General features: G+C 44.0%; 1 protein-coding gene across 1 annotated transcript in view; it reads left to right on the top strand.

The window, feature by feature from the left end:
* Positions 1 to 24895, top strand: part of Acoxl (acyl-CoA oxidase like) — a 396521-nt gene that overhangs the window by 172116 nt on the left and 199510 nt on the right. The window contains 1 exon segment of the mRNA XM_045148384.1: positions 9508 to 9655. Coding sequence (XP_045004319.1) covers positions 9508 to 9655 — 148 coding nt within the window.

Here is a 24895-nt window from a genome sequence, read left to right as displayed (position 1 = left end):
TGTCTTCCTTCCTTCCATTCGTGTGTGTGTGCACACGCAAGAACACAATTGCCACAGCACATGTATGGTGGTCAGAGGACAACTCTTGGGTGAGTCTTCACCTTTCTACCTCATTTAAGGCAGAGTTTCTTTCTCTCTTTGGATTCTTTTTGTTTTATTTATTTTATTTTATTTATTTATTTGAGAGAGAGAGGCAGATAGAGAATAGGCGTGCCAGGGTCTCTAGCCACTGCAAATGAATTCTAGATACAGGCGTCACCTTGTTCATCCAGTTTTACGTGGGTACTTGGAGCTTGAACTTTAGCCCTTGGGCTTTGCCAGGAAGCACTTTAACTGCCAAGGCATCTCTCTAGGCCTCTCTGTGGATTCTTTCTGTGCTGGTGTTGCTTTTTGCTTCACTTGCCACAAGCTTCCAGGAAATCCCTTGTCTCTGCCTCTCATCTCACCATCGGTGTGCTGGGGTTACAGAAACCTGCCACAGCTTTCCTGCTTTTTGTGGGGGTTTTGGGGATGGACCTCAGGTATTCAAGCTTGAATGATGGTGTTTTATCCACTGAACTATTTACACAGCCCCTGGATTGGCTTTTACAGTAGTAGGTTGGCCAGTTAATGTGGCTCAAAGAAGTTTTCTATCTACTTCCACATCTGATCCCACTGCTGGCCCTTTTTACCCACCACACTATGCATATTTTCCTGACTTCAGCCGAGAAGAGGATAGAACTTGTCCCTCTTGTTATAATGGCATACCCAAGTAAAGCAACTTTATAAAAAAGGGAGGTTTATTTAGCTTACTGTTTTGGAGGCTGGAACTCAAAATAGCATATCAAAGACTCTTGTCAGGGCTCCTTTTCACTGTATCACACCATGGCGAGAGCAGGTATGCATCTGTGTCTGTTCATGGCTTCTCTTCTTTTCCAACATTGTATGTAAGTATGTATGTATGTACGCATGCATTTATGAGACTGTGGGAGAAGAAGACAGACAGAGAGAAAGACAATGGGCATATCAGGGCCTCCAGCTGCAAACAAATTCCAGATGCATGTGCCACCTTGTGCATCTGGCTTACATGGGTCCTGGTGAATCAAACTGGGGTCCTCTGGCTTTGCAGGTGTAGTAGACAGCTTTAAGTTTACTGAGATGAACTTTTAGATCAGGTACAGTTATGAAGTAAGGGATATTTATTGAAGCTTATAGATCTAGGGAAAGTTTTGTAATTGTAGAAGTTGGCCCTGTTTTTACAGGTCCAACAGAGAGAAAGAAGCCACAAGACAAAAGCTACTCAGAACACTTGCCAGGTACTCCAGGCAGAACTAGGCACTTTGTATATCTTTAGGTTGGAATGTCAAGCCTGCCATCACACCTTAGGGCTAGACCCTAAGATCTACCCAATGACACTGCCTCTAGCCAGGTGGCTATAGATGTAAACTACAAGCTGGGCATGGTGGTGCTCACCTTTAATCCCAGCACTTGAGAGACAGAGGTAGGAAGATCACCATGAGTTTGAGGTCATCCTGAGACTTCGCAGTGAATTCTAGGTCAGCCTGGGCTAGAGCAAGACCCTACCTTGAAAAAGAAACAAACAACCAACAACAAAAAATAACCTACAAACCAACAAAACACTGAATATATCGGGGGTCATCTATTTAAACTACCATAGCAGGGAAGTGTCTTAACCACTAAGTCATCTTTCTAGCCCTGTCTCCTTTCTTTATAATGCCACCAAGATTCAATCCTGGGGGGACCTATCCTAATGATGTAATCTAATCCAATCACATCCCAAAGGCCCCACCTCTAAACACCATAGTCAGATTAGGTTACCACCCTATTAATAAGATTAACATAAGAATAAATAGAGAAATGATTCAGGTATAGGTGGGAAAGCCATAGCACAGTCTGCCTTTTGGGGCCTATCTGGAATAGGAAGAGATGGTCCCTCTGGCTGCTCAGCACTGAATGGTTCCTGCTTGAGGAGGAGAGGGCCAGCTCCATGGGAAAGGAGCCCAGCAACACTGCAGAGGGTGGCTTCCTGAGAAGCAGCCAGGTTTTCCCCTTCTTACCCTCTCCCAAACTGGCATGGGTTCCTCTCCAGTCCCGGAAGATCCAGCAGCTGATGCAACCATTATACCCCTCCTGGGTGACAGGTATGCCCAGGTAGAATCCCTATGTTCTGCTTTTGGCTGTGGGTTTCTCTGCCTGGGGTAGCTTCTTAATCTTGTCTCGTGGGACCTGCACTGCCTAAAGACAGCTTCTCCCTGTGGGCTGCTGGTTGTGCTCTGAGTGCTTTGACTCAGGATCTCACTAATGGATACTGACATCTGGGCATCACTGGACATGCTACACCTACTTTTGTTTTTACCTGCTGACTGTGACGACAGAGTTCCACCTTGTGTGGCCCTGTGACTGGCTTGTTTTTCTGAAGGGTGTCCACTAGTTCCTGCCACTGGTCTTCTTAGTCTCTGGGCCCTGATGATTCCACATCTCATGAAAACCCTGATGGATTCACATCTCCATGCAAGCAACCCGTGAGCTAACTCAGCAACTTAATCAAACACATCCCTTCCAGGTCCCCTTGAGCCTGTTCATCTCTGTCCTCTGATTTCACCTAGGAGTCAATCCTGTGAGCCTTACATGAGAGACAGGAGTGAAGTCACTGAGGGGTGAACAGGTCCCAGGATGCCTAAAATATCCATCTTCTATTTCTTAGCCATGTGGACAATTACTTAAATTTTCAGGATCTGGTATGAATTCCCTCATTAGAAAGAATGGGAATGGTAGCTACTTTAGAGCATGACTAGGCGATTGGATGAGTTAACACACGGCATGTACTTAGGGCAGGGCCTGGTGTAGCCTAAGTGCTTCAGGTGACACAAGCAGGCCCTCCGGGACACCTTTGGGGTTCTTAATCTTGACCCCACAGTTAGTGTGTGACTTCAGGAAAGCTGCTGACATTCTGTGCCTCGGTTTCCCCTTCTATAATAGAATAACAAAACCTGACTTAGAGGATTTTCAGAAGAATTAAATGAGTAAAAATTTGGATACGTTTCCAATAGTGTATCAAATATTCAATAAATGTTCATTGTTTTTATAGCAATTACTTCCAAGATTCTCAAACTTTTTGCTTCCCATCCAACCAATTTCCACATCCTGATTGTTTGGTCTTTCTTACTAGCCACACTCTTTCAACCCCAGCCTCATCCAATCTGGATGTTGTCAAATCCATTACTACCAGCTTCCTACCTGAAATAAAATGAGTTCTCTCTAGGACTCCCTGGGGCCAAAACATCCTATAAACACAAGCTCCTTCCTGTGGACTTGGAGCACCTTCTGCCTGCATGGCCCCAGCCCACCTCCTCATGTCTCTCGTCTGCTGGGCCTCATGCTAAGTCCCTGAGCTCCTGCTTCTCTGCTAGGCCTCTCTATAGGCGTGCCCTATCCACCATCGGCATTCACCCCTTACACTCTTGCCTGCTTTCACTTAGAAACTTAGTCATCTTCTGAGACAGCTCAAATAGTCATTTCTTCCAAGATACTTTTCCAGAGCCCCTTCTGGAATAAGGAGTCCCTTGTAAGTTCCTTGAAAAAGCAGCCCGGGACAACTGGTCATTGCAACATTATTCTTAACTTGAGATTCTGACTTCTGTGCACACAGAAAGTGTGGGCCCTTGGTTTGGTTTCTTCACATTAGCAGTGTATGACCCTCTGCATAGGTTGGTTCAACTAGTGGAATGAAATTACCTTGTGTAATGACATCACACCAGGCCAAGGTATAGGTTCTGATAAGTCCAGAAGCAGTAAGTTCCTCTTGTCAAAGAGTTCAGAAGTAGCAGAGCTCCCTTTGGAAGATTCTAGTGGAATCTGCTACAAAAATAAATTTCTTAGCTTATAAAGTAACTCACAACCTTTCACAAGCTAATACTTGCAGTGCACCAACCAAATGATTATTCTGTCTTATTTACTCCTAGCCAAGCAAGCAGCTCAAGCAGCCCAGGTTGGGTTCCAGGTCAGGCCATTAATCCGTCAGTGTCACTGTCTTTTAGTGGGATTTAGTCATTATCTAGAACAATCTTTCCACTAGCACACATGAGGATAAACTTTGGGCAATGGCTAACACATGTTCAAGTGTTTATGGTGTACTGAACTCTGCCCTAAGAGTTTATAGATCCACTTTCTTACTACAACCTAACATGGCAGAGACTTTCACAGCTTGTTTGTTAGTTAATGTTTCTACAACACCTAGATCTTACATACAGTGAGAAAGCATTAATATCTGTTGAGGAAATGAATGGTAAAAAACAGCATTTCACAGTCTGCACATATTCACTAAGGGACTGTCCTTGTTAATAAGTGGAGTACAGGGTAGGAAAGTCTTTCCTCGTCCAGTGAACACTACATGTGTACTGTGCTGTTTTAAGTATGATTCTAATGTGTTACTGCCAAAAGGCCTTGCTTATTCTTTGTAGGTAAAATCATTGTTTATAAGCTGAATCTGGAAGTAATTATAAGCTAAATCTGGAAACTTCTCTTTAACTTTGGTTTGAGAGATATTCTGTATGCACGGGTCATGAATCTCACCATGATGGTGGGTTCTGGCACTTATTTTTCTTTTTTTGATCTTTGGCTATAACTCACCAATATGTATCTTACAAATGTGGAAGCATCATCTAGTAAATAAAGTCTGTTTAGAAGCAAGGAATGATGTTGCCACAAGGATATCTACTGTATCTGGGACAATAAGATTCTTTTACTAGAGTTTTCCAAAGGCACACTCCTGAATTTCTCAGGCTTGTTTGGCTCCCTTTCCAAGTAGATGTAAGGATACAATAAAGAGTGTGAGCCCCCAGATGGGCCTCTCCATCCAGCAGATGAGGACTCTCCCATAGCAGGTTGCTGTCCCTGGCAGGTTATGTAAAATTACAGGTTTCTCTTCAGATCTCTGCAAGGAAAGGCTAATGATTCTTGTGTTAAGGAATTTGTTTCTTGTTACTTACTTTCTTCTACTTCTGAAGAATGGGTAGGGAGTGTGTGTATGTGTTTGAGAAGGTCATTGAGAACTCACACTCAAATTTTCTTAAATATTTTATTTTTATTTATTTATTTGACAGAGAAAGAGGGAGAGAGAGAGAGAGAGAGAGAGAGAGAGAGAGAGAGAGAGAGAAAGAGAGAGAGAGAAAGAGAGAGAGAAAATGGGCACGTGTCAGGGCCACCAGCCACTGCAACTGAACTCCAGATGCATGCACCCCTTTGTGCATCTGGCTAATGTGGGTCCTGGGGAATCGATCCTGTGTCCTTTGGCTTTGCAGGCAAGCACCTTAACCACTAAGCCCTCCCTCCAGCCCCCACTCAAATTTTCTAAAATGACAGGTTCTGGGTTTTTCTGGGAGTCATTATAGTAATAGCCCAGAACATAGGTAATAACAGATTAAAACACACAAACTTTCATGGGGCTCTTATTGGCACATTATTTATAATGAAAAGAGCATATTACTTAGGACTAGGTCCTGGGTTTGAATTCTAGTTCTTCCCTGACACTTGTGGGACCCTGGCTTAAGTATATATAGACAGACTAGCAAACATCACAGCACACTGCATAGCAGTTGTTGCAGTCCGGTTCGCATTGCTGGTAGAAATCACCCAACCAAGAGCAGCTTCTGGGAAAAAGAGATTTATTTTGGCTTATAGGCTCGAGGGGAAACTCCACGATGGCAGGGGAAAATGGTGGCATGAGCAGAGGGTGGACATCACCCTCTGGCCAATATAAGGTGGACCACAGCAACAGGAGGGTGTGCCAAACACTGGGATGGGGAAACTGGCTATAAAGCCCATAAGCCCACCCCCAACAATACACTCCCTCCAGGAGGCATTAATTCCCAAATATCCATCAGCTGGGAACCTAGCATTCAGAACACCTAGGTTTATGGGGGACACCTGAATCAAACCACCACATTCCGCCCCTGGCCCCCATAAACTGATATCCATACATGATGTAAAATACAATGCATTCAGTCTGACTTTAAAAGTCCCCATAGTTTTTATCAATCTCAATGATGTTCATACATCCCCATAGTTTAAGATCTTTTAACTGAGCCATAATACCAAAATATAACCTCAAAAAACCCATAATGGCACAGAATAAATATTCACACTGCAAAAGATGATATTGGGCATAGCAAAGAAACATTCAACCAATACAAGATTTAAAACAACCAGGGCAAATATCCAACTCTGTAGCTTTAAGTCCAACAACTTTAGCCAGTGACAAATCTTCAAGTCTGATAATTCTAACCAGCAACAAGGCTCTGGCATTCCAATTCCACCCCTCCAGCTAGGCTACTCACAGTCCTGGGAAACTTCACTGGGGCCGGCAGCTCCTCGGCAGCCATCTCATGGTCCCGGCATCTCCACTGGGTCTCCACTGCAAGCCACGGTTCGTCCTTATGGCCCCATGGGGTCTCTATGCAGGCAACCAGCAAACCCACTTCATGGCCATTTCCAAAACACAAGACCATGTTGCAAACTCAATGACCCTCTTTCTTTTCTTATACTCCACGATACCAGGTAGGGTGCCAATTTGTTAATCCGGGGGAAATAAAGCAGACTTTGAAAAACAGGACACTCCTTGAGAACTCAGGCCCCTTCAAAAGAGTCAACATTCTTCTTGTTGCCCCAGCGCAGGTCAGCTAGCTCAGTCTCAAAGGTTGTAATCTCTCAGTTGCAGCTGAACGGGCAACAGTTCGCCCAAAGATTTTTCTTTCTGTGCCATATTCCTCTGCTCACACCAGTTCATTTCTACGCAAAGCAACCCTGCACAACTTCTCAGGACATGGGCATAAGAGCAAGCTTCTCACACAAACTGCTAGCCCAGTCCAAGCACAGCTCTTTCTCATCCTCATAAGCCAAACCTCACAGTCCATAGTTCTTACTGCATTCAGGTCTTAGAGCTCAGACCAGAATAGTCCATCAAGCTGTACTTACAGCACTGCAAGGCATCTCTTAGGCCAAGGTTTCAAATCCTCCCACAGTCCTCTTGAAAATCAGCTCCAAAAGGCCAAAGCTACATAGTCAGGGTCTAGCAGCAATCCCACTCCTCGGTACCACTTTACTGTTGCAGTCCGGTTCGCATTGCTGTTAGAAATCACCCAACCAAGAGCAGCTTCTGGGAAAAAGAGATTTATTTTGGCTTATAGGCTCGAGGGGAAACTCCATGATGGCAGGGGAAAACGGTGGCATGAGCAGAGGGTGGACATCACCCTCTGGCCAATATAAGGTGGACCACAGCAACAGGAGGGTGTGCCAAACACTGGGATGGGGAAACTGGCTATAAAGCCCATAAGCCCACCCCCAACAATACACTCCCTCCAGGAGGCATTAATTCCCAAATATCCATCAGCTGGGAACCTAGCATTCAGAACACCTGGGTTTATGGGGGACACCTGAATCAAACCACCACAGCAGTTGTACAACGAGTAGCTAAAAAATAACCAGAAATTGATGACAGCATTTTGAAGGAAGAAATTGGTGACAATCTGTATTGTTACTGCTAAAACTACAGTAGTTCCTATCTATGGAGACCCATTCCAAGACACCCAGTAGATAATGTCAAACACTATGTGTACTACTTTTTCCTGTATGCACATTCCTAGCATAAAGGTAATTTATAAAATTAGGTACAACAGGAGAATAACCACAACAATAACAAATTAGAACAATTATAACTGTATACTGTACTAAAATCATGTGGATGTGATCAGTCTCTTTTTCAGGATAATTTGTTATATGGTCCTTGTCCTTACTGTGATGTGAAATGATACAATTCCTGTGAGATGAGATGAAAAGAATATAGGCATTGTGGTTATTTGGATCAGATTTCCCCCTTACACTCATGTGTGTTTTTTTTTTTAATATATATTTGTTTGCAAGCAGAAAAACAGAGTAGAAAGACAGATTGGGCATGTCAGGGTGTCTAGCTGCTGCAAACAAACTCCAGATGCATGTGCCATCATGTGCATCTGGTTTATATAGGTTCTGGAAAATCAAGCCTGGTCCTTAGGCTTTACAGGCAAGTGCCTTAACCTCTAAGCCCAACTCATGTGTTTTGAATGCTTGGTCCCCAGCTGATGGCAACTTGGGAAGCAGAGCCTTGCTGGAGGAGGTGTGTTGTTGGAGGAGGACTTGGAGTGTTATAGCTGCTCCCCCTTGCCAGAGCTGGGCTCACTCTTTTGCTGCTATTCTCCACCTATGGTGACAGCAGTGACACTCATGCTTTCTCCTGCCATCATGAAGCTTCCCCTTGAGACTGCAAGACAAAATAAATTCTTTCTTCAGTGTGATGATTTGTTCTAGCAATGTGAAGGTGATTGCAATAGGCATTGTGATGAAGCATTAGGCTTCCATGCAAAGGTTACTTGAACTGCTACCAACTGTCAAAGGAGTGGCTAGTATGAATACATGAGACTAAGAGATGACTTTTGTTCCAGATGGGGTGGGAATGGGTGGTGTGAGATTTCAGCATGCCACTCACAATGGTGTACAATGTAACACTTAGTGCTCAATGGAAATTTCTAGAAATAAATTCTAGAAACAAATTCCTATCAGACACAGCTGACCACAGTTAAATGAAACTATGGAAGGGAGAATACTGCAACTGTCATAAACTTAGTGGCTTAAAATATAAATTTGTTGTTCTAAAATTCTGGAAGTTTGGAGTCCAAAATGAGTCTCCATGGCTCTAAAATCAGGGGATCATCAAGGCAGCCTCCCTTTGAAAGCTCTGGGAATGTTCATTTCCTTGGCTTTTCTGGCTTCGGGAGGCTGCCTCGCTGCTTGTCTTGCCTCCTCCTCCTATCTTAAAAGCCAGCAATGTCCATTGGCTTTCTCGTGCTGCATCGCCTCGATGCTTTCCTTGCCCCTCTTCTTCGTCTGCTTCCTCCTTATTTACACAGATGTTTGATCACACTGGGCTTAGTTCTGTTACTCAAGATCATGCCCCAACTTGGGTTCCCTATTTTACCCCCATCTTCCATGTCCCCTTTGCCACAAGAGGCAGCATACTCACAGGCTCCAGGGGTAAGGATAGAGACTTCGTTGGGGGCTGTTATTCTGCTTAGCTCTCAATCCACTTAAGACTTTTCAGTGGGATAAAAACTTATCACCTTCCCAAGATGTGTAAACCATTTTCTATAACGGGCAGAAGAAAATAATCTGGAATATGATCCTGTGCCTGTAGACTGCAAGAGGAAGAATGATAAGATGGTGTCAGGACAGGCCAATGTAAGCAATGAAGCTTCTAAATAGACCAGCAGGAAAGTCAGCGTGGGCACAACCTGACGGAGAGATTTTCCTAGGGGAGAATGGTATGATGGAGACTTGTGGTTGTGGAATTGTTGATGTTCCCTCAACAGCTTTGTAGGGTAACTTTGATGATCACTTAGGATTTCTCAAACACAGGTACACTTCTTCCACATGGGCTGGAGGCAACTGTACCCATCATATCTCTGCTTTGTTTCACAGATATGCTGGGTCCCTTCTGGATGTCTTCCATGGGGAGGACCTTGTGAACATTCACTCTCTGAAGGCTCTGGTTGCAGGGCTGAAGGCCTACAGTACCTGGGAGAATACTAGCTGCCTGCAAGACTGCCGTGAGCGCACCGGAGGCATGGTGAACCCCTAGTGAGCAGGCCCTGTGGGACTCCACGGGTATGCTGCATTCGAGGCTGCCCATGGTACAGCGTGCATTGGGAGTGATGCGTGGTGGGCAAAGCAAGTATGTAATCTGAAGGAAATTGTTACAGCCCCTGACTTGGGGAACTTACTTATATTAGCCCACTGTCTGTGCTCTTCCTCTCATATGATACTACAGGGGCTGACATAGATCATGCTTATAAAATGCTTGGCCCGCAGTGCTCGGACATGGAGATCTCCAGTAGTAGTCATCACACTTGGAAGCAGTAGTTGGAAAGGCTCCTGGGGGCTCAGGTGACTGAAGCTCGGCTCTAATGTTGTAATCTCTTAGGAAGAACACAGAAAATGACTCCAAGGGTTTCCCACCTAGGAAGGAGGCAGAAGGAAGAGCAACTGCAGGCCTCAGGCTGGCTTGTGCAGTGAGGGTTACAAGATGCAAGGAGGCCCTGCACATCTTTGGGGAGTGAAGGTGGTTCTGAGAACAGCTGGGATCTGAGCTTGATTCTTGCATAGCTCTGAGCAGAGGCATCCAAAGTGCCTTTCCACCCTGTATGTGGTAGGATTCGTGAGAAAGTGAACCCAAAGGGGGGGTCTCTGTGGGTGGGAGTTGTGGACTTGTAACTTGGTGGCCAGGCATTGGCTTTGGCAGCATGTGGGGATCAGTGCAGACGGAAACCTCGTATTGGCAACTCCCAGAAAGGTGCTACTTCATCCAGTGTGGGCTGGATTTAGGAGCCCCTAAAGTTCCCAGATAGCACCTGCCAGGGAGGATGGAAGGAGGGCACCCCTGTTGGACCTTTGGTCTGAATTTGATGCTGAACTTGGGTGAATATTGTCTAAAATAACTGTTCCCATCCAAAATGGAAGGAACAGATTTTAGCTTTTGTGGAGAAGGGAAGTTGTAGAAAATAAAAGGAGAAGGATGGGCTGGGGAATTGGCTTAGCGGTTAAGGTGCTTGTCTGCAAAGCCAAAGGACACGGGTTCAATTCCCCAGGACCCACATAAGCCAGATGTGCAAGATGGTGCATGTGTCTGGTATTTGTTTGGAACAGCTGAAGGCCCTGGCTTAACCATCCCCCCTCAAATAAATAATAAAAATAAAATACTTAAAAAAAAAAAGGAGAAGGATGAAGTTTTGGAAAGCTCTTCGTCATAGTTGAGGACCCGGAGCAGAGGAGGCAGAGCTGCTCTGAGAGCATTGTGGCTTCTCCCAGGTGAGTCATGTTGGGGCTCATCTGAAAGCTGGCGTGGCGGTAGAGCTGCATCCGTGAGTGTGGTGCTGGTAGACGTGTTTGCGTTGTTCCTGTGGGATGCTGTGTGGGCACTGCACAAAACAGGAATGGAGAATGAGGGCACTGACACTGGAGTACAGGTAGGCCAAGAACCCATGTCCTCTAAATCAGCTAAGGCAATGACTCCTTGTGACCTGATGAGACAGGTGGCTGGTGTCTACCTGCAGCTCTGGAGCTGGCTGTCTCTTCAAACAGGAGGATAACAACATCTGGGAACAGAAGCCATGACCTCTGGAGGAAAGCAAGGATAAGAGAGCAGGTGGGAGGCGAGACCTGAGTGACAATGCTCACCCCCGTGCACACCCAGTCTAGCTCAGGGGGCAGTCAGGACACAAGCTGGAGTTCTGAGCTGGCTCCTAGTGTCACTCTGACTCTGCCCCAGGGTCTGCCCAGTCACCTGCGATCCCATAGTTGTCTGTTCTTCCTCCTCTTCTGCTCATCTTCTCGGCTATTTCTCCACCCAAGTGCATGTTGAGCACAGTGACCTGATGCAATGGTGAAAACATGATGGGGTCTTTAAGGGGCATTTGGAATCCTGAAGGATCCATCCTCATGTGCAAGTTAATATTTTTCTCCAGAGTCTAGATTAGGTCTTGCAGGTCTGGACTAGTTACTGGGAGAGGAGACTGTTTGGTTTCCAGGGTTCACTCTCCTGATTCTTCTCTTGCCATGGGGTCCAGTTTTCACATGCGTATAGCTTTCTGGTGTCACATTCCTGCTATGTGATGTCACCTGCCATGCTGTGGCATACCAGAAGTCCTTCACTGTAAGCCAAACAGATGACCCTCTGATTTTGTACTTTCAACTCCAAAACTGTGATCTAAATATAAATTTCTTTTTCTTTTCAAATACCCAGCCTTGCGTATTTTGGGATAGCAATTAAAAAATGGCTCAGAAATTTGCTTTATCAGCTCAAGCACCCAAAAAATATATGTATTTGTTTGCAATACAGGGTGAGATAAAGAATCCAGCTGAGAAGCAGATGAAGGGACACATAGGTTGAGGTCTGCAAGGGTCCCAGGTACAGGAGTTTCTATCCCTGTAGAGTTGGGGTATCTACCTTCCTTACATGTGGATATGCTTATCAACCTGGAAAGTCTCTGAACCACTTCTTTTAGTGGTAAGTATGAGCTATTTCTCATATAGTATGAACGATTATTAACTCAATCTCTCCCTCCCTCTGCTTGCTGGAGGATGAGGGGTAAGGATGAGAGTTCCAAGCTTCAGTCATTGTTTGATCTTTCTGATGACCAATCCCTATCCTGGAATTGCCTCATTTGGGCAAAAGACGCTCCTAACATCCAGAAAATCCCAAGGATTTAAGATCTCTGTATCAGGAACCAGGGTCAAAGACCAACTATTAGAACAAAGAATTCTCCTAATATACTATCAGAAAATTACAAGGATTTTTAGCAAATGTGTGCTAAGAACTAGGGGCTGGAAGCAAAGAACAAATATGCACCTGTTTTTATTACATTAGATGCTCTGTGCTAGGAACAGGGATGAAGAGCAAATGTATATTTCTTGTGTGTGTGTGTGTGTGTGTATAACACATATGTGACATGGAATGTGTATGGAGGTCAGAGGATAACCTCTGGGTAGTGGTCCTCGCCTTCCACCTTCTTTTAAGACAAGATCACTCTTGTTTTTTGCCACTGCAAACATCAGAGTAGTGATGCCTGAGCTTTGGGACTCTGCTGACTGCCTTCCATTGCTGTAGGCACTTGGAGTTTACAATTTGTGTTTGGATTTCTGTCAATCCCGAGGAGTTGAACTCTGGTTGTCAGGCTTGCATAGAAAGCACTTCTAACCTCTGAGCCATCTCCCAGGTCCCCAATGTGTATTTCTTATTGTTTCACATACTGTATCCCATGCAGGGGCCACTTGCACATGGGAAAAAATGAGGATGGGGCTCATTGAGGAACACTAGGATAAGCATGTGTGGGGTCCAAGTGAGAGTGCAGGGGAAGAAAGGATTGGTGAAAGAAAGCTGAAATTGGACAGGGGAGAGGGATGGACCCTGAGCACGTGGCTGCCCGTGGCAGGCTCTCAGGGGCAGCGGGACATGTTCACAGAGGCAGAGCCTCAGCACAGGGCCTGGGATGCTGGAGGCACTCAACAATGTCAGCTCTTTGTGTTGATTGTTTTCTAAGGGAACACTGAGGAGAGATGATGAGCACAGTGAGCACAGGGGCAGCTTCTTGATCACTCTAGCTTAAGGCTGACCCGGTATGAAGTATTCAGTAAGCAGCTGACCAATAAGGAGACAGACTGATGGACAGAGGAAGTGAATGATGGAAGGAGTGCCCTGCATGTACATTTTTCTTCTTCAAAACTGAGATTAACCCACAAGACTGGTCCCCTTTGGTCTTTTGTGAATGACCATTATCCCCTAAACTGTCGATTTTAAAGAGTTTTAAAAAAAACAGTTTTACTTATTTATTTGAGAGAGAGAAAGAAAGAATGTGGGCATGACAGGGCCTCCAGTAATGCAAATGAACTCCAGACACATGCATCACCATGTGCATCTAGTTTATGTGGGCACTGCAGAACTGAACTTGGGTCCTTAGGTTTTGTAGGCAAGCATCTTAACCACTAAGCCATCTCTGTAGCCCCAAACTCTTGATTTTAAATATGACTCGATACTGTTTGGAAAAAAACCAGCAACATTGGTTTTAGCAGCACATTTATCGAGGTTAAATTTTAATGTCATGTGCCTAGATTAGAAATTGAAACTTGAGAACTGAAAAGGATGGGAAATCACAATTTACAGTCATCTGAACATATCCTGGACTTAATGTTTGTCCCTTATGTAACCATCAGGCCCTATGAGGTCCTTGTTCCCTTAATTGCTAACTTTAATGCTTGTTGCTGTTACCTAGTGTAAATGTTACCTGGAGAGGGCAGCTTCTTTCCTCAGGAAAGCATATTTTGGGTTACATTTCTATTTTACCCTTCTAATTACAAAAGCAATATGTATCTAATGTAGAATTTTTTTGAAAATGCAGAAAATCATAAAGGAACAAAACCCATAGTTACATTTCTATGTGGTTATTCTTTTAATGCATTGTGCATTAACATTTTGTAACTTCCCCTTTTAACTCTAGGATTGGTAGGGAAAGCCCTTCAGATCCAGTAAAGGTTTAATGACTTGTACCATTTATGATGTAGGTTCCATAATTCATTCACTAACCTCCAGTCATGTCAGTATTCGTTATTGTAAATGACATTACAGAAACTATTCTAGTACCTAAGTTTGATGGGTTGTTTTTCAAACTCTGGTAGTTTTCTTGGGATCAAGTTCTTAAGTAACATTGACATTGTAAACAAAGGTTATACCAATTTCCACTCCCACCTGCAGTCAAACGCAGAATGCTGAATATTTTCCAGACTAGCTCTCATGTTCTTTTGATCATGACCCAAATTTAAAAGGACACTTTTCATTACAACTTATTATTTAGAAATACACGTACGTGAAATTGAAAAGAAGAAATTCATTAAATAGTATTAGCCTCACTATCATGATGTGTTCTAGTATTTTCTTTTGAATTTTGTTAGTTTAAGAAAAACAAGTCATCATGCATTAAATTGATTTCATTACTTGCTAGTGTGTCACAGCCACTGTTTGCAAAACACCACTCAGATTCACTGATCAAACTGAAAATATTTTGCTCTGTGTAGCTGGGAGCTGCAGGTCAGTAGAGTATGTCTGTGGGGACAAAAAAACTGCAAGGTTTGGGGAATGTTTTCTAGCCCAGGCTGTGGGGTGCTTTTCACTAGAACAAAAAAAAAGATCTAAGATAATTTAGTTTTCACTGGAATATTACTAATTTGGCCCTTTGGTACTTATAATTTTGTATTTGGAGATGAGAGAGAACAGAGATCTTTAATTACCTCCTCAGAGCTGACACAACATGGTGACCATTTCTTCCTCCATACCTGGCTGGCCTTGGCCCTGAGGCGTGACCGTGCACAGGAGTCTTCCCACTGGGATTTAGGTGAGAGTTCATGATCACAGTATTATTGCTTTTGAATGTCTCTGTGGAAACTTTTGGACTCATATTGTTTCTACAAATTGATGTTTCCATAACACTCAATGGCTGGTTTTAATAACATAATCACTCTGTGTGAGAAATAATGAGAGTCTTAGGTTGGCTGTTTTTACAGGAGTCTTGGCAGTTGTTGCTTTCTTTGGGCAATAGGCTAAATGTTGCGAGAATAATATTTTGCTGCTTAAAGGACCTTCTCAGTGACGTTGATAAATGCAGAGTAGAAGTGGAATTTTGGAACTGAATCATATTTTCATCTCTTTGCTCCTTTGCTTCTGTCTCCCATTTTTCTAGGATCTCTACCTTTGCAGAATACATGGTGACTTGGTGTGTGCAAAGCCCATGGTGCACATGATTCCATGCAATCTGAAACTGTTCCTAAAATCTGATCATTAATTGTCTTAAACATTCACAATTCAAGTTCATGCAAGCACATCACAGCCCTGATGCTGTTGGCTAAGTATGATTATGAAGCATTGGTATGGTCTTTCTCTGCATGTAGAACAGTACACTAGACATATATCTCTGTCCTGAAAGCCAGGTGGTGTGACATGGGTACTGTACACTGGGTGTGGAATTGGGAAGCCATGGGATATCAGTCACGTGAAGTAAGTTTCAATAACAGACAGTAGATATACATTCCTGACCAAAACAACAGCAAAAATGTATGTGTGTCTGTATATACACAATATTCAACAGTTTGCAGACACTGGACATCAGACAGTGCTTTGATCTTTGCAGTCGTTATGAGAGACAAGAAATAAACCATACAAGCCCTACATCTGTCCCACTTTACTGCTTTGAGAGTGTTTTCAAGGATATGCTTGAGGAGGAAAAGCTAAGGCAGAGCCCAGCGAACTTCCTGAGTTGGACACATGGAATTGACAGTCCAAGGAACCCAAAGCATGTGAGTGCACAGGACAGCATGGGATGGAATGAGAGCTAAGGTCTGCAACAGGACCCTTTGATGATCACATTATTAACTAGAGTGTGAGTGTGTGTGTGTGTGTGTGTGTGTGTGTGTGTGTAAATATCACAAGGCTAAGGAAAAAATTTCCTAGAAGTATCAAAGCAGAAATCCAAAGGCTAGAGAACTCGACACTAAATTAGACTATCAACAGGCCTGCCATGGCTCAGACAACACTGCAGAAGAGGGGCAAAAATAGTGTGTAAGAGTCACAGAAGGGGGCTGGAGAGATGGCGTAGTGGTTAAGCGCTTGCCTGTGAAGCCTAAGGACCCCGGTTCGAGGCTCGGTTCCCCAGGTCCCACGTTAGCCAGATGCACAAGGGGGCGCACGCGTCTGGAGTTCGTTTGCAGAGGCTGGAAGCCCTGGCACGCCCATTCGCTCTCTCTCCCTCTATCTGCCTTTCTCTCTGTGTCTGTCGCTCTCAAATAAATAAATAAAAATTAAAAAAAAAAAAAAGAGTCACAGAAGGGATAGGAAAGTCCTAAGGCATGGGACCTCTCTCCCCCTTGCTACCCCACAGGGATGGCCTGAGATCTTCATGACCCCATAGTGAATACCATTAACTCCACTGAGGAAGGCTCCCAGGGTAATAAGAACAGGAGCGAGGAAATAAAAGAATATAAGCTGTCATAACATATATAAAATAAAATAAGTAAAAAAAATTTAAACACAAAAAATATTTCCTCAAAGTATCAGAAAAATTTCCAGGGCTCATACTGAACTAGGAGTGGTGCCTTTTCTCACCTTTTAAAAGAAAAGTTTTTAGGACACTTGCCTGTGAAGCCAAAGGACTTAGGTTTGACTCCCCAAGACCCATGTAAGCCAGATGTACAAGATAGCACATACATCTGGAGTTCCTTTGCAGCATCTGAAGGCCCTGGCACCCCTATTCTCATTCTCTCTCTCTCAAACAAATAAAATAAAATAGTGTTTTTTTAAATGAAAAGAAATGTTCCACATAAAAGAATACAAATAAAGTCAACAGCAGATTTCTCACTGGCAACAAGGCAAGTTAGAAGACAATGGAAGAGCATATTTAAAGTAATTTTTTTTTAAATGGCAATAAGGAAGACAATTCTATAGCTACCAAAACTATGTTTGGGGCTGGGGATAAGACCCTTGACTGCAAAGCCGAATGACCTGGGTTTGGTTCCCCAGTACCCATGTAAATCCAGATGCACAGTGTCACAAACATCTGGAGCTCGTTTGCAGCAGCTAAAGGCCCTGGTGTGCTCATTCTCTCTCTCTCCCTCTCTCTCCCTCTCTCTCCCTCCCTCTCCCTCCCTCTCTCTCCCTCTCTCTCCCTGTCTCTCCCTCTCTCTCTCTCTCTTTCTCTTTCTCTCTGTCTCTCTCTTTCTCATCTATATATCTATCTATCTCTCACTCTTGGAATGCAAATAAATAATATTAAAATTATATTTTGAATGCAAAGGTATAATAAAGACACAGAATTGCAAAACTTGAAAGGATTCATTGCCAATACACTTTTACTATAGAAAGTATTAAAAGAAATTCATTAGACTGAAGCAATTGATATAGCAGCATAAAATTATACAAAATTAGTAACTGTGTGGATAAATACATGAGGTGATTTTTGGTGGTCTTCCCTCTCCCTCTCTCTTCTTTATTTTTCGAGACAGAGCCGGCCTTCCAATTCTCCTGCTTCTGCTTCTCGAGTGCTGGGATTATACAAGTGTGTAGCTACCATGCCCAGTGATCTTCAACCAATTGCTTAAACAAAAATAACCACATGGTGTGAAATTAGCAACATATATAAAAGTAAATTATGACAATAGCACAAAGACCAGATGTGAAGAAAAGAAAATATACTATTGTAAGATTCTCACATATGTAAAATCATATAGTAGTGTTTGAAAGTAGCTAGGATAAGCTAAAGATTTATATAGGTTGACTTTCCTTTATCTGAAAATTTAGGACCAGAAATGTTTCAGATTTTGGAGCTTTTTGGAGTTTGAAATATTTACACAGACTTTACTGGGCTGAAATGCTGAGGTTCTTTGAAATCAGCAACATTTTCAGACTTTGAAACAGTTAGATGTCCAGTCATTGTCCTATAAGCACTAAGACTACCACCAAAATAACACCAACAAAGATTTATTGCCAGTGAGTGCTTAAAATGAAATTATAACAATACAAAATTAAGACAAAAGAAAACAGGGAAGCAGTAAGGAAATTGAGGCCAGAGGTATGAAATAGCTTGCCTAAGCTTTAACACTGAAAGTTGGCGGAGTCAGGCTCGGAACCCCAACAGTCACCACAGCCAGTGCTTCAAGCCCCTGTGTCAAATGCGAGCTCAGCTGTGCCGACTGCATGCTCAACTCCAGAAAACAGCGGAGTCCTCCCCAACGTGATGCGCAAGTTGACTCTGACCTGTGACTTGCATCTTTGTGCAGTGGGAGGCCCCTGACCTGCCAGGGCCTGTTTCCAGGAGTCAGGTGGGCGTTGCCACTTGTACAGTGGTAAGTGTTATCTCCGTGGTCATAGTAGTGGTGGTCCACCAAGTGGGCCACATCCTTCTTTTCAAACAGACCCTCTGAGAAGAATCCCTGTAGTGTCCCTCACTGTACAGCAGAGGGAAGGAAGGGGAACTAAGTTGAATGACTCATTCCAAACCTCTTTGATGGTCAGGGAGGGGCTGGAACAGGGGTTGGCAAAGCTGAGCTTGCTCTTGGCATGTAGTCCTGTGTGATTCCCAGTGGCCAGCATGTCGTGATTACACATGTTCTGCATTTCAGCCTCTCTCGCTATGCACGTGGACGCACTCGGATGTGATGAAAACCCTTCACCTGCCCACGTGGGAATGCTGACTTCACAACTCTCAGTTGGCCACTGAAAGCCCAACTCCACTCTTACTGGTCACATGACCCAGCACAGGGCTACTTCTCTTTGTTTCCCTCATTCCTTCATTAAGGATTGATGGGGTCAATGAAATGCTGGAAACTAATGATACTTAACCTTATTTACACTGACTCTTTTCCCATATTTAAGCAAACCTGGATTGAATTTCCTAAAATTATCTGAGAGAGGAGTAGAAACAGCCTTCCTTGGTCTTGCATTTCTGCCTTTGTGGAGAGCTGGGAAAAGTGTCTTGTCATGGCAGGAGTGCCAGTAGTTTGATGAGTGTAAGACCTCATGGTCAGAGTTCTGTCCTTGGATCTTACCACAGAGAGCTCCAGTTTTATATATCTGAAAGCCTAGTGCCTGGATGGACACTCAGTAAATATAGTCAGTCCTCTGTACCCATGGAATCCATCCCTGGGTTTAATCAACTATAAACTGAAAATATTCAGAATATAAAGTGCTTTCTTGAACATATACAGATTTCTTTTTTTTCTGATTATGATTCCCTAAACAGTATAGTATAACAACTATTTACATAGCATTTACATTGCAGTAGGTAGGGTAAGTAATATGGAGATCATTTTAAAGCATAGGGGAGGATATGCATGGGTTATATGCAAATTCTATGTCAGTTTATATCAAGGACCTGGCCATTCAGGATTTTGGTATCTGTCTGAGTCCTGGAACTGATCCCCACACTGTGAAGGACACTGTGTGGGCTGTCACCATAGGTTATGTTGAAGGATCCCAACCTCCTCCCTCTCTCATTCCCACCACAATGGATTGGACAGTGGTGGAAGCTACTTGCTTGAAGCTTTTCGGAGTACACTTTAGGCTATGGAGGCAAGTCACACTGGCAGAAAATGCCAAGTCCAAATCCTCAATGTCTGTAGACATAGGCTTGGGGCCTAGACATGGCTTATGGGTGTAACTGCACACCCCCTTCCTTGGTGAAAGCTATACCTGGGTGCTCATAGCCACATCCTGTGTGTGGCGGCAGAGTGTCTTGCTGTTATCCAGCATCCCCAGCAGGATCTGATATCCACCCCTGTCCACGGAGGGCCTTCTCATCTCTACCCCTTGCTGCTCCATGTCTCCTCCGCGTGTTCCAGAATCCCACACAGAAGAGCAGCCCTGGCCAAAGCAGAGTAAAGAAACAGCTGCACAAAACACGGAGCAAGATGCAGTCTCTGAGGAGATCCTCGATCCAGCATGATGATAAGGTTATCAGCAAATATGCCTTGACCCTGACTTTCATGTTAGACACAGAGCTGCTGTTTGCTGTTTGGAGATAAAGTGCAGCTGGAGGAAGCCTGAGTGATTACATTCAATGATTGCATAAGAAAACACTGAGACAATCGCAAATGCTTGTAAATTAAGAAAAGAAAGGAGTGTGATACATGGCCCCCTGCTTACTCCCTAAGATTAATTCCTCAGGGAGATTCAACACCACCTCATTTATCTGGCATCAACCAGCCCTTGGATGAGAACCAAGGCCTGATATAAACAAAACAGATCTCTGGGAATCCCAGAGATGTCATGACGCCTGTACATTGAGCACAAGCCCTTACTCTACTCCTGAAGGAGCTGGCCAGCCTCTGCTGGGAACTGCTCACACATGCTGACACTCACATGGCCCCAGGTTTCTCGGTGTGCTTCAAACGGAGGACTCAAGAGTACCTGCTAGTGGCCTTAGAAGGTCCCAAAGAACTAATAATAATAAAAAAAATCAGGCCTAAAAATCCAAGAGCCCAGTGTTGCCCTGCCCAACCCCTAGGGGAGCGCATCAGGAATACAGAAGCCCCTCCAGCCCCCAGGCAGTGCGGGTTCTGTGCAGACATGCAGGCCAGTGCCATGTGGACAACTGGGTGTTGGTCACTCATCCTTCCCAGATGCTACAGATGCACTATTTCCTGAAATAAGTTAGATGACATGTGTTTAAATCCTTAGCTTGGGGCTGGAAAGATGGCTTAACCATTAAGCGCTTGCCTGTGAAGCCTAAGGACCCCAGTTTGAGGCTTGATTACCCAGAACCCACATAAGCCAGATGCACAAGGTGGTGCATGCATCTGGAGTTCGTTTGCAGTGGTTGGAGGCCCTAGCGGGCCCATTCTCTCTCCCTCTCTCTCTCTCTCTCTCTCTCTCTCTCTCTCTCTCTCTCTCTCTCTCTCCCCCCCCCCCCCTCCCTCTCTCCCTCCCTCCCTCCCTCTTTCTCTCTCTGTCACTCTCAAATAAATAAAATAAACAAAAAATTAAATCTTTAGCTTTTCACAGCAATAAGGAGATGTACCTTTCAAAACAGACAAGTAGGTCAGCCTGACTCAGATCTACTATGACAGAGACTGTTTGGCCCCCATTCAGCTTGTGGGGTGGAAGCAGAGCCAAGAAAAGTCCTGGCTGGTGCCTGGGTCATGTTGCTCGTGGTGCTGGTAAGGGATTCTGACTCTGGAAATCACGAGTCCAGCTGGCTGTGGCTGCGTGTGCAGGGTAAGGGTCTGCAGATCACCACAACATCAGAGAACTGGCAGGCAGCTGGGAGGAGATGAGACCCAGCTAACACGCAGAGAGGGCTCAAGGTTGGAAATGGCAAACCTTCTGAGAAAGGCTCTGCCTGGGGACAAGCGCTGACATGGTTCCCAGTGGAAGTCCCTTCTCCTAAAAGAGGCCATGTGGTGGTTCTGGTTGCCATGCCAATGTTGTCAGCCACACTCTGCTTGGCATCATCTTCATCTTTTTCAGGCACATAGTAGTTCCTAACCAACTCCCTTTTCTAGTTCATTGGCCAGAAACCCCTTCTCTGGAATCACTGAAAGCCTTCCTAAAGAGTCCTGTTTCAGGGCTCTGGGCTGAAATCTAGGGCTCTTCTCTTTACCCTCTGCTATCATTTTCCGGACATTAGACAGATAATTACTTGTTTGCCGATAGGGATTTATACAGACAGCACAATTAAAAAAATCACCTTTTGATTACAAGTGATTTCTTAGTATGCAAAGAATCTTGCTCCAAGATTAAAAGAATCAACTCAATTTTTTAAGTTTTCAGTTTGGACCTCTTACATTTTCAGTCTCTGAGAGTTCAAAAGTATAGGTCAGAGTCCATATAGATGTTGTCTGTTTCTAAGTCCCAGGAGCAGCTTTCCCACAGATGGAAGAACAAGGAATAGTAAGACTCCAGCTCTCTAGCAAAAGGAGTCTGTGTGATTGTGTTTGCGTTGCTGGCAAAAGCTACATGACCAAGAGCAGCTTGTGGGGAAAAAAGGTTTATTTTGGCTTATAGACTCGAGGGGAAGCTCCATGATGGCAGGGGAAATGACACCATGAGCAGAGGGTGGACATCACCCCCTCATCGACATCAGGTGGACAATAGCAATAGGAGAGTGTTCCAAGTACCACTGGAAAAGGAAGCCAGTGATAACACCCATAAGCCCACCCCCAACAATACACTGCCTCTAGGAGGTGCCAATTCCCAAATCTCCATTAGCTGGGAACCTAGCATTCAAGAACATCTAAGTTTATGGGGGACATCTGAATCAAACCACCACAGAGCCTGAGGCTCTGCATTAGGTCTTCAATGCACGTGGTGGGATCCCAGTGCTTGGGAACAGGAGACAGGAGAATCTGGGAGTTCCAGGCCAGCTTGGGCCACACAGAGTTTCAAAAAGCCCAAAGAAATACCTATATTCATAGACTTTAAATATTAAAAATAAATAAGCCCTTCCAATTTTAAGGTACTTGTCCCTAACCCAGGACTGTGTCCTCTGGTTGGGTGACATTAGAGGGACACCTTTGCTCCCTAGCCTTCTGGCTCTATGTTAATCAGTGTTTTAGATTTATATTCATTTAATATAATCCATGATTTTTTAAGAAAGTGTCTCTGTCTTTACTATTATTCTGCAGTGAGTAAGAGGAAAAATAATCAATCATGGAAATGAAAATCTGTATGTCACCTCTGTGAAAGTCTTATGTTAGTCAGTGTCCCGCCTTGTCAGGTGAGTTAGCGTGCGTGAGTAGTAGGCAGTAAAAATGGTCCTCTTCACTGACAAAAAGATTTCTAAAATGACCCAAGGATAATTCATTTCATTGGCAGGATTCCTTGGAAAGTTTCAGCTCAAACTTCGAAGGGCAGAAGTAAGGTAATTGTAAAGTTGATATAGCATGGGTAACATCCAGTATATGAATGAGTATGGCATTGTTCCTGAGCCACCTTGCCAAAGTTGGAATCTGTTTTATAGTTCTGTCTCATTTGCTCTGGCTCTCCTGTGAGGCTCATAACCCTAAGAGGATTTGATGGGGTGAGGCCAGTGACATGTCACAAGTCGTCTTCTGAACTGAGGGCCATATGTATTTTTTAAATATTTATTTACTAGAGAGGGAGGTGGGAGGGAGAATATAAGTGTCCCAAGGCCTCTAGCCACTGCAAATGAACTACAGACACTTGTGCATCTGCCTTTACATGGATGCTGGGTGCTGGGGAATCAAACCTGAGTCCTTTAGCTTTGCTGGCCAGCACTTTAACCACTAAGCAATCTCTCCAGCCCAGGACCATCTTAGTTAAGATTCTTTTGCATGCAAGAAAGAAATCATTGCTAACTTAATTTAGTCAGAAAGGAGATTGTATCTCAGAGGAGGGAACAAGAGGGGGAGGAAGGGCAGGAATAGGGGAAGGAACAGGAACGGAAGGAGGGCTAGGTTTAGGTCTCATAAGAATCAGAAGCCAGGAAGCAGTCTCACAAACCCATTCCAGGTCTCTCCACTCTCCAGACTCACAGGCTCAGACTTTGCATCCCTTGGTGACTTCCATTCTCTTCTCTGTAATTGTGACTGGCTGGCCGTGGAGTGAACAGGCTGAACAACTACTTACATCTAAATGCTATAAAATACAAATTTTCTTGAGTGTCAGAACACAGGCACACTAAGCATACTGTATAAAATTACTTTTAGGTCTATATGAAATATAAATTTGGGGCTGAAAGGATGGCTTCATGGTTAAGGTACTTGTCTGCAATATGTAATGACCTGGATTTGATTCTCTAGTACCCATGTAAAGCCAGATGCACAAAGTGGTACATGTATCTGGAGTTTATTTGCAGTGGCTAGAGGCCCTAGCCTACCCATTTTTCCTCCCCTTTTCTCTTTCTCTCTCTGTCTGCAAAATTATCAAATAAAACATATAAATTTTGTATTCATACTTAGATTTCATCCTGAAGAATGCTTCACACACACCCCCAATCCAAAATCTGAAAACCATCTAGTCTCAATCAGTTTGGATAAGGGAGGTTTGGCCTGTGTACCATGTCCACACTCTGAGATGGTGTCTTGTGAATCCCATGCTGAATCCCTATATTTGTGTGGCGTCCTTCCAGGCCCCATTGTTTTGTTAGGCTTCATACCCCCCGCCCCTCATGGGTACAGAGCTAGTGCTTATAGAGTACAGGTGAGCAGGTAACCACTGCAATGTGTGTGATTGCTTTTAAAACATGTTCTAACTAACCCTTTGGCTCCAGTGTATAGAAACATAGTTGGATTTTGCATGTTGAGCCTTATTGAGAAACCATGTTTGCATTGTCATAATAATTTTAATTATTGGTTTATAGTTTTCTATGATGATAGTTGTATCATTCATGATGGCTTTGTTTTTCCCTTTACAGTTATTTGCACTTATTTCTTTTTTTTTTTTAATTTAATTTATTAGTTTTCTTTTCAGTAAATACAGGCAGTTTGGTACCATTATTTAGGCTCATTTGTGATCTACCCCCTCCCATTAGACCCTCCTTGTTGATGAAAATGGGTCGTGCATTGTGGAGTTAGCCCCCAGTTATTGGTATGAAAAATGTCTCTGCAAATCATGACCCAACATGTGTCTCTGACATTCTTTCCGCCCCCTCTTCCACAAAATTTCCCTGAGCCATGTTGGGCTCATTTTTGGTCTGCTTCAGTGCTGAGGTGTTGGGGGCCTCTGAGGCGCTGGCTCTCTGATTTGGTAGGAGTTGATTTTTCTCTGCGTTGGTCTCCTTCCCCTTTGTGCTGGTATCCGGTTCACAGGAAA

This window comes from Jaculus jaculus, chromosome 4 (genome assembly GCF_020740685.1).
Source record: "Jaculus jaculus isolate mJacJac1 chromosome 4, mJacJac1.mat.Y.cur, whole genome shotgun sequence".
Classification (NCBI taxonomy): domain Eukaryota; kingdom Metazoa; phylum Chordata; class Mammalia; order Rodentia; family Dipodidae; genus Jaculus; species Jaculus jaculus.
The sequence above is the reverse complement of the archived record's forward strand: the minus strand, read 5'-3'. Positions and strand labels throughout refer to the sequence as shown.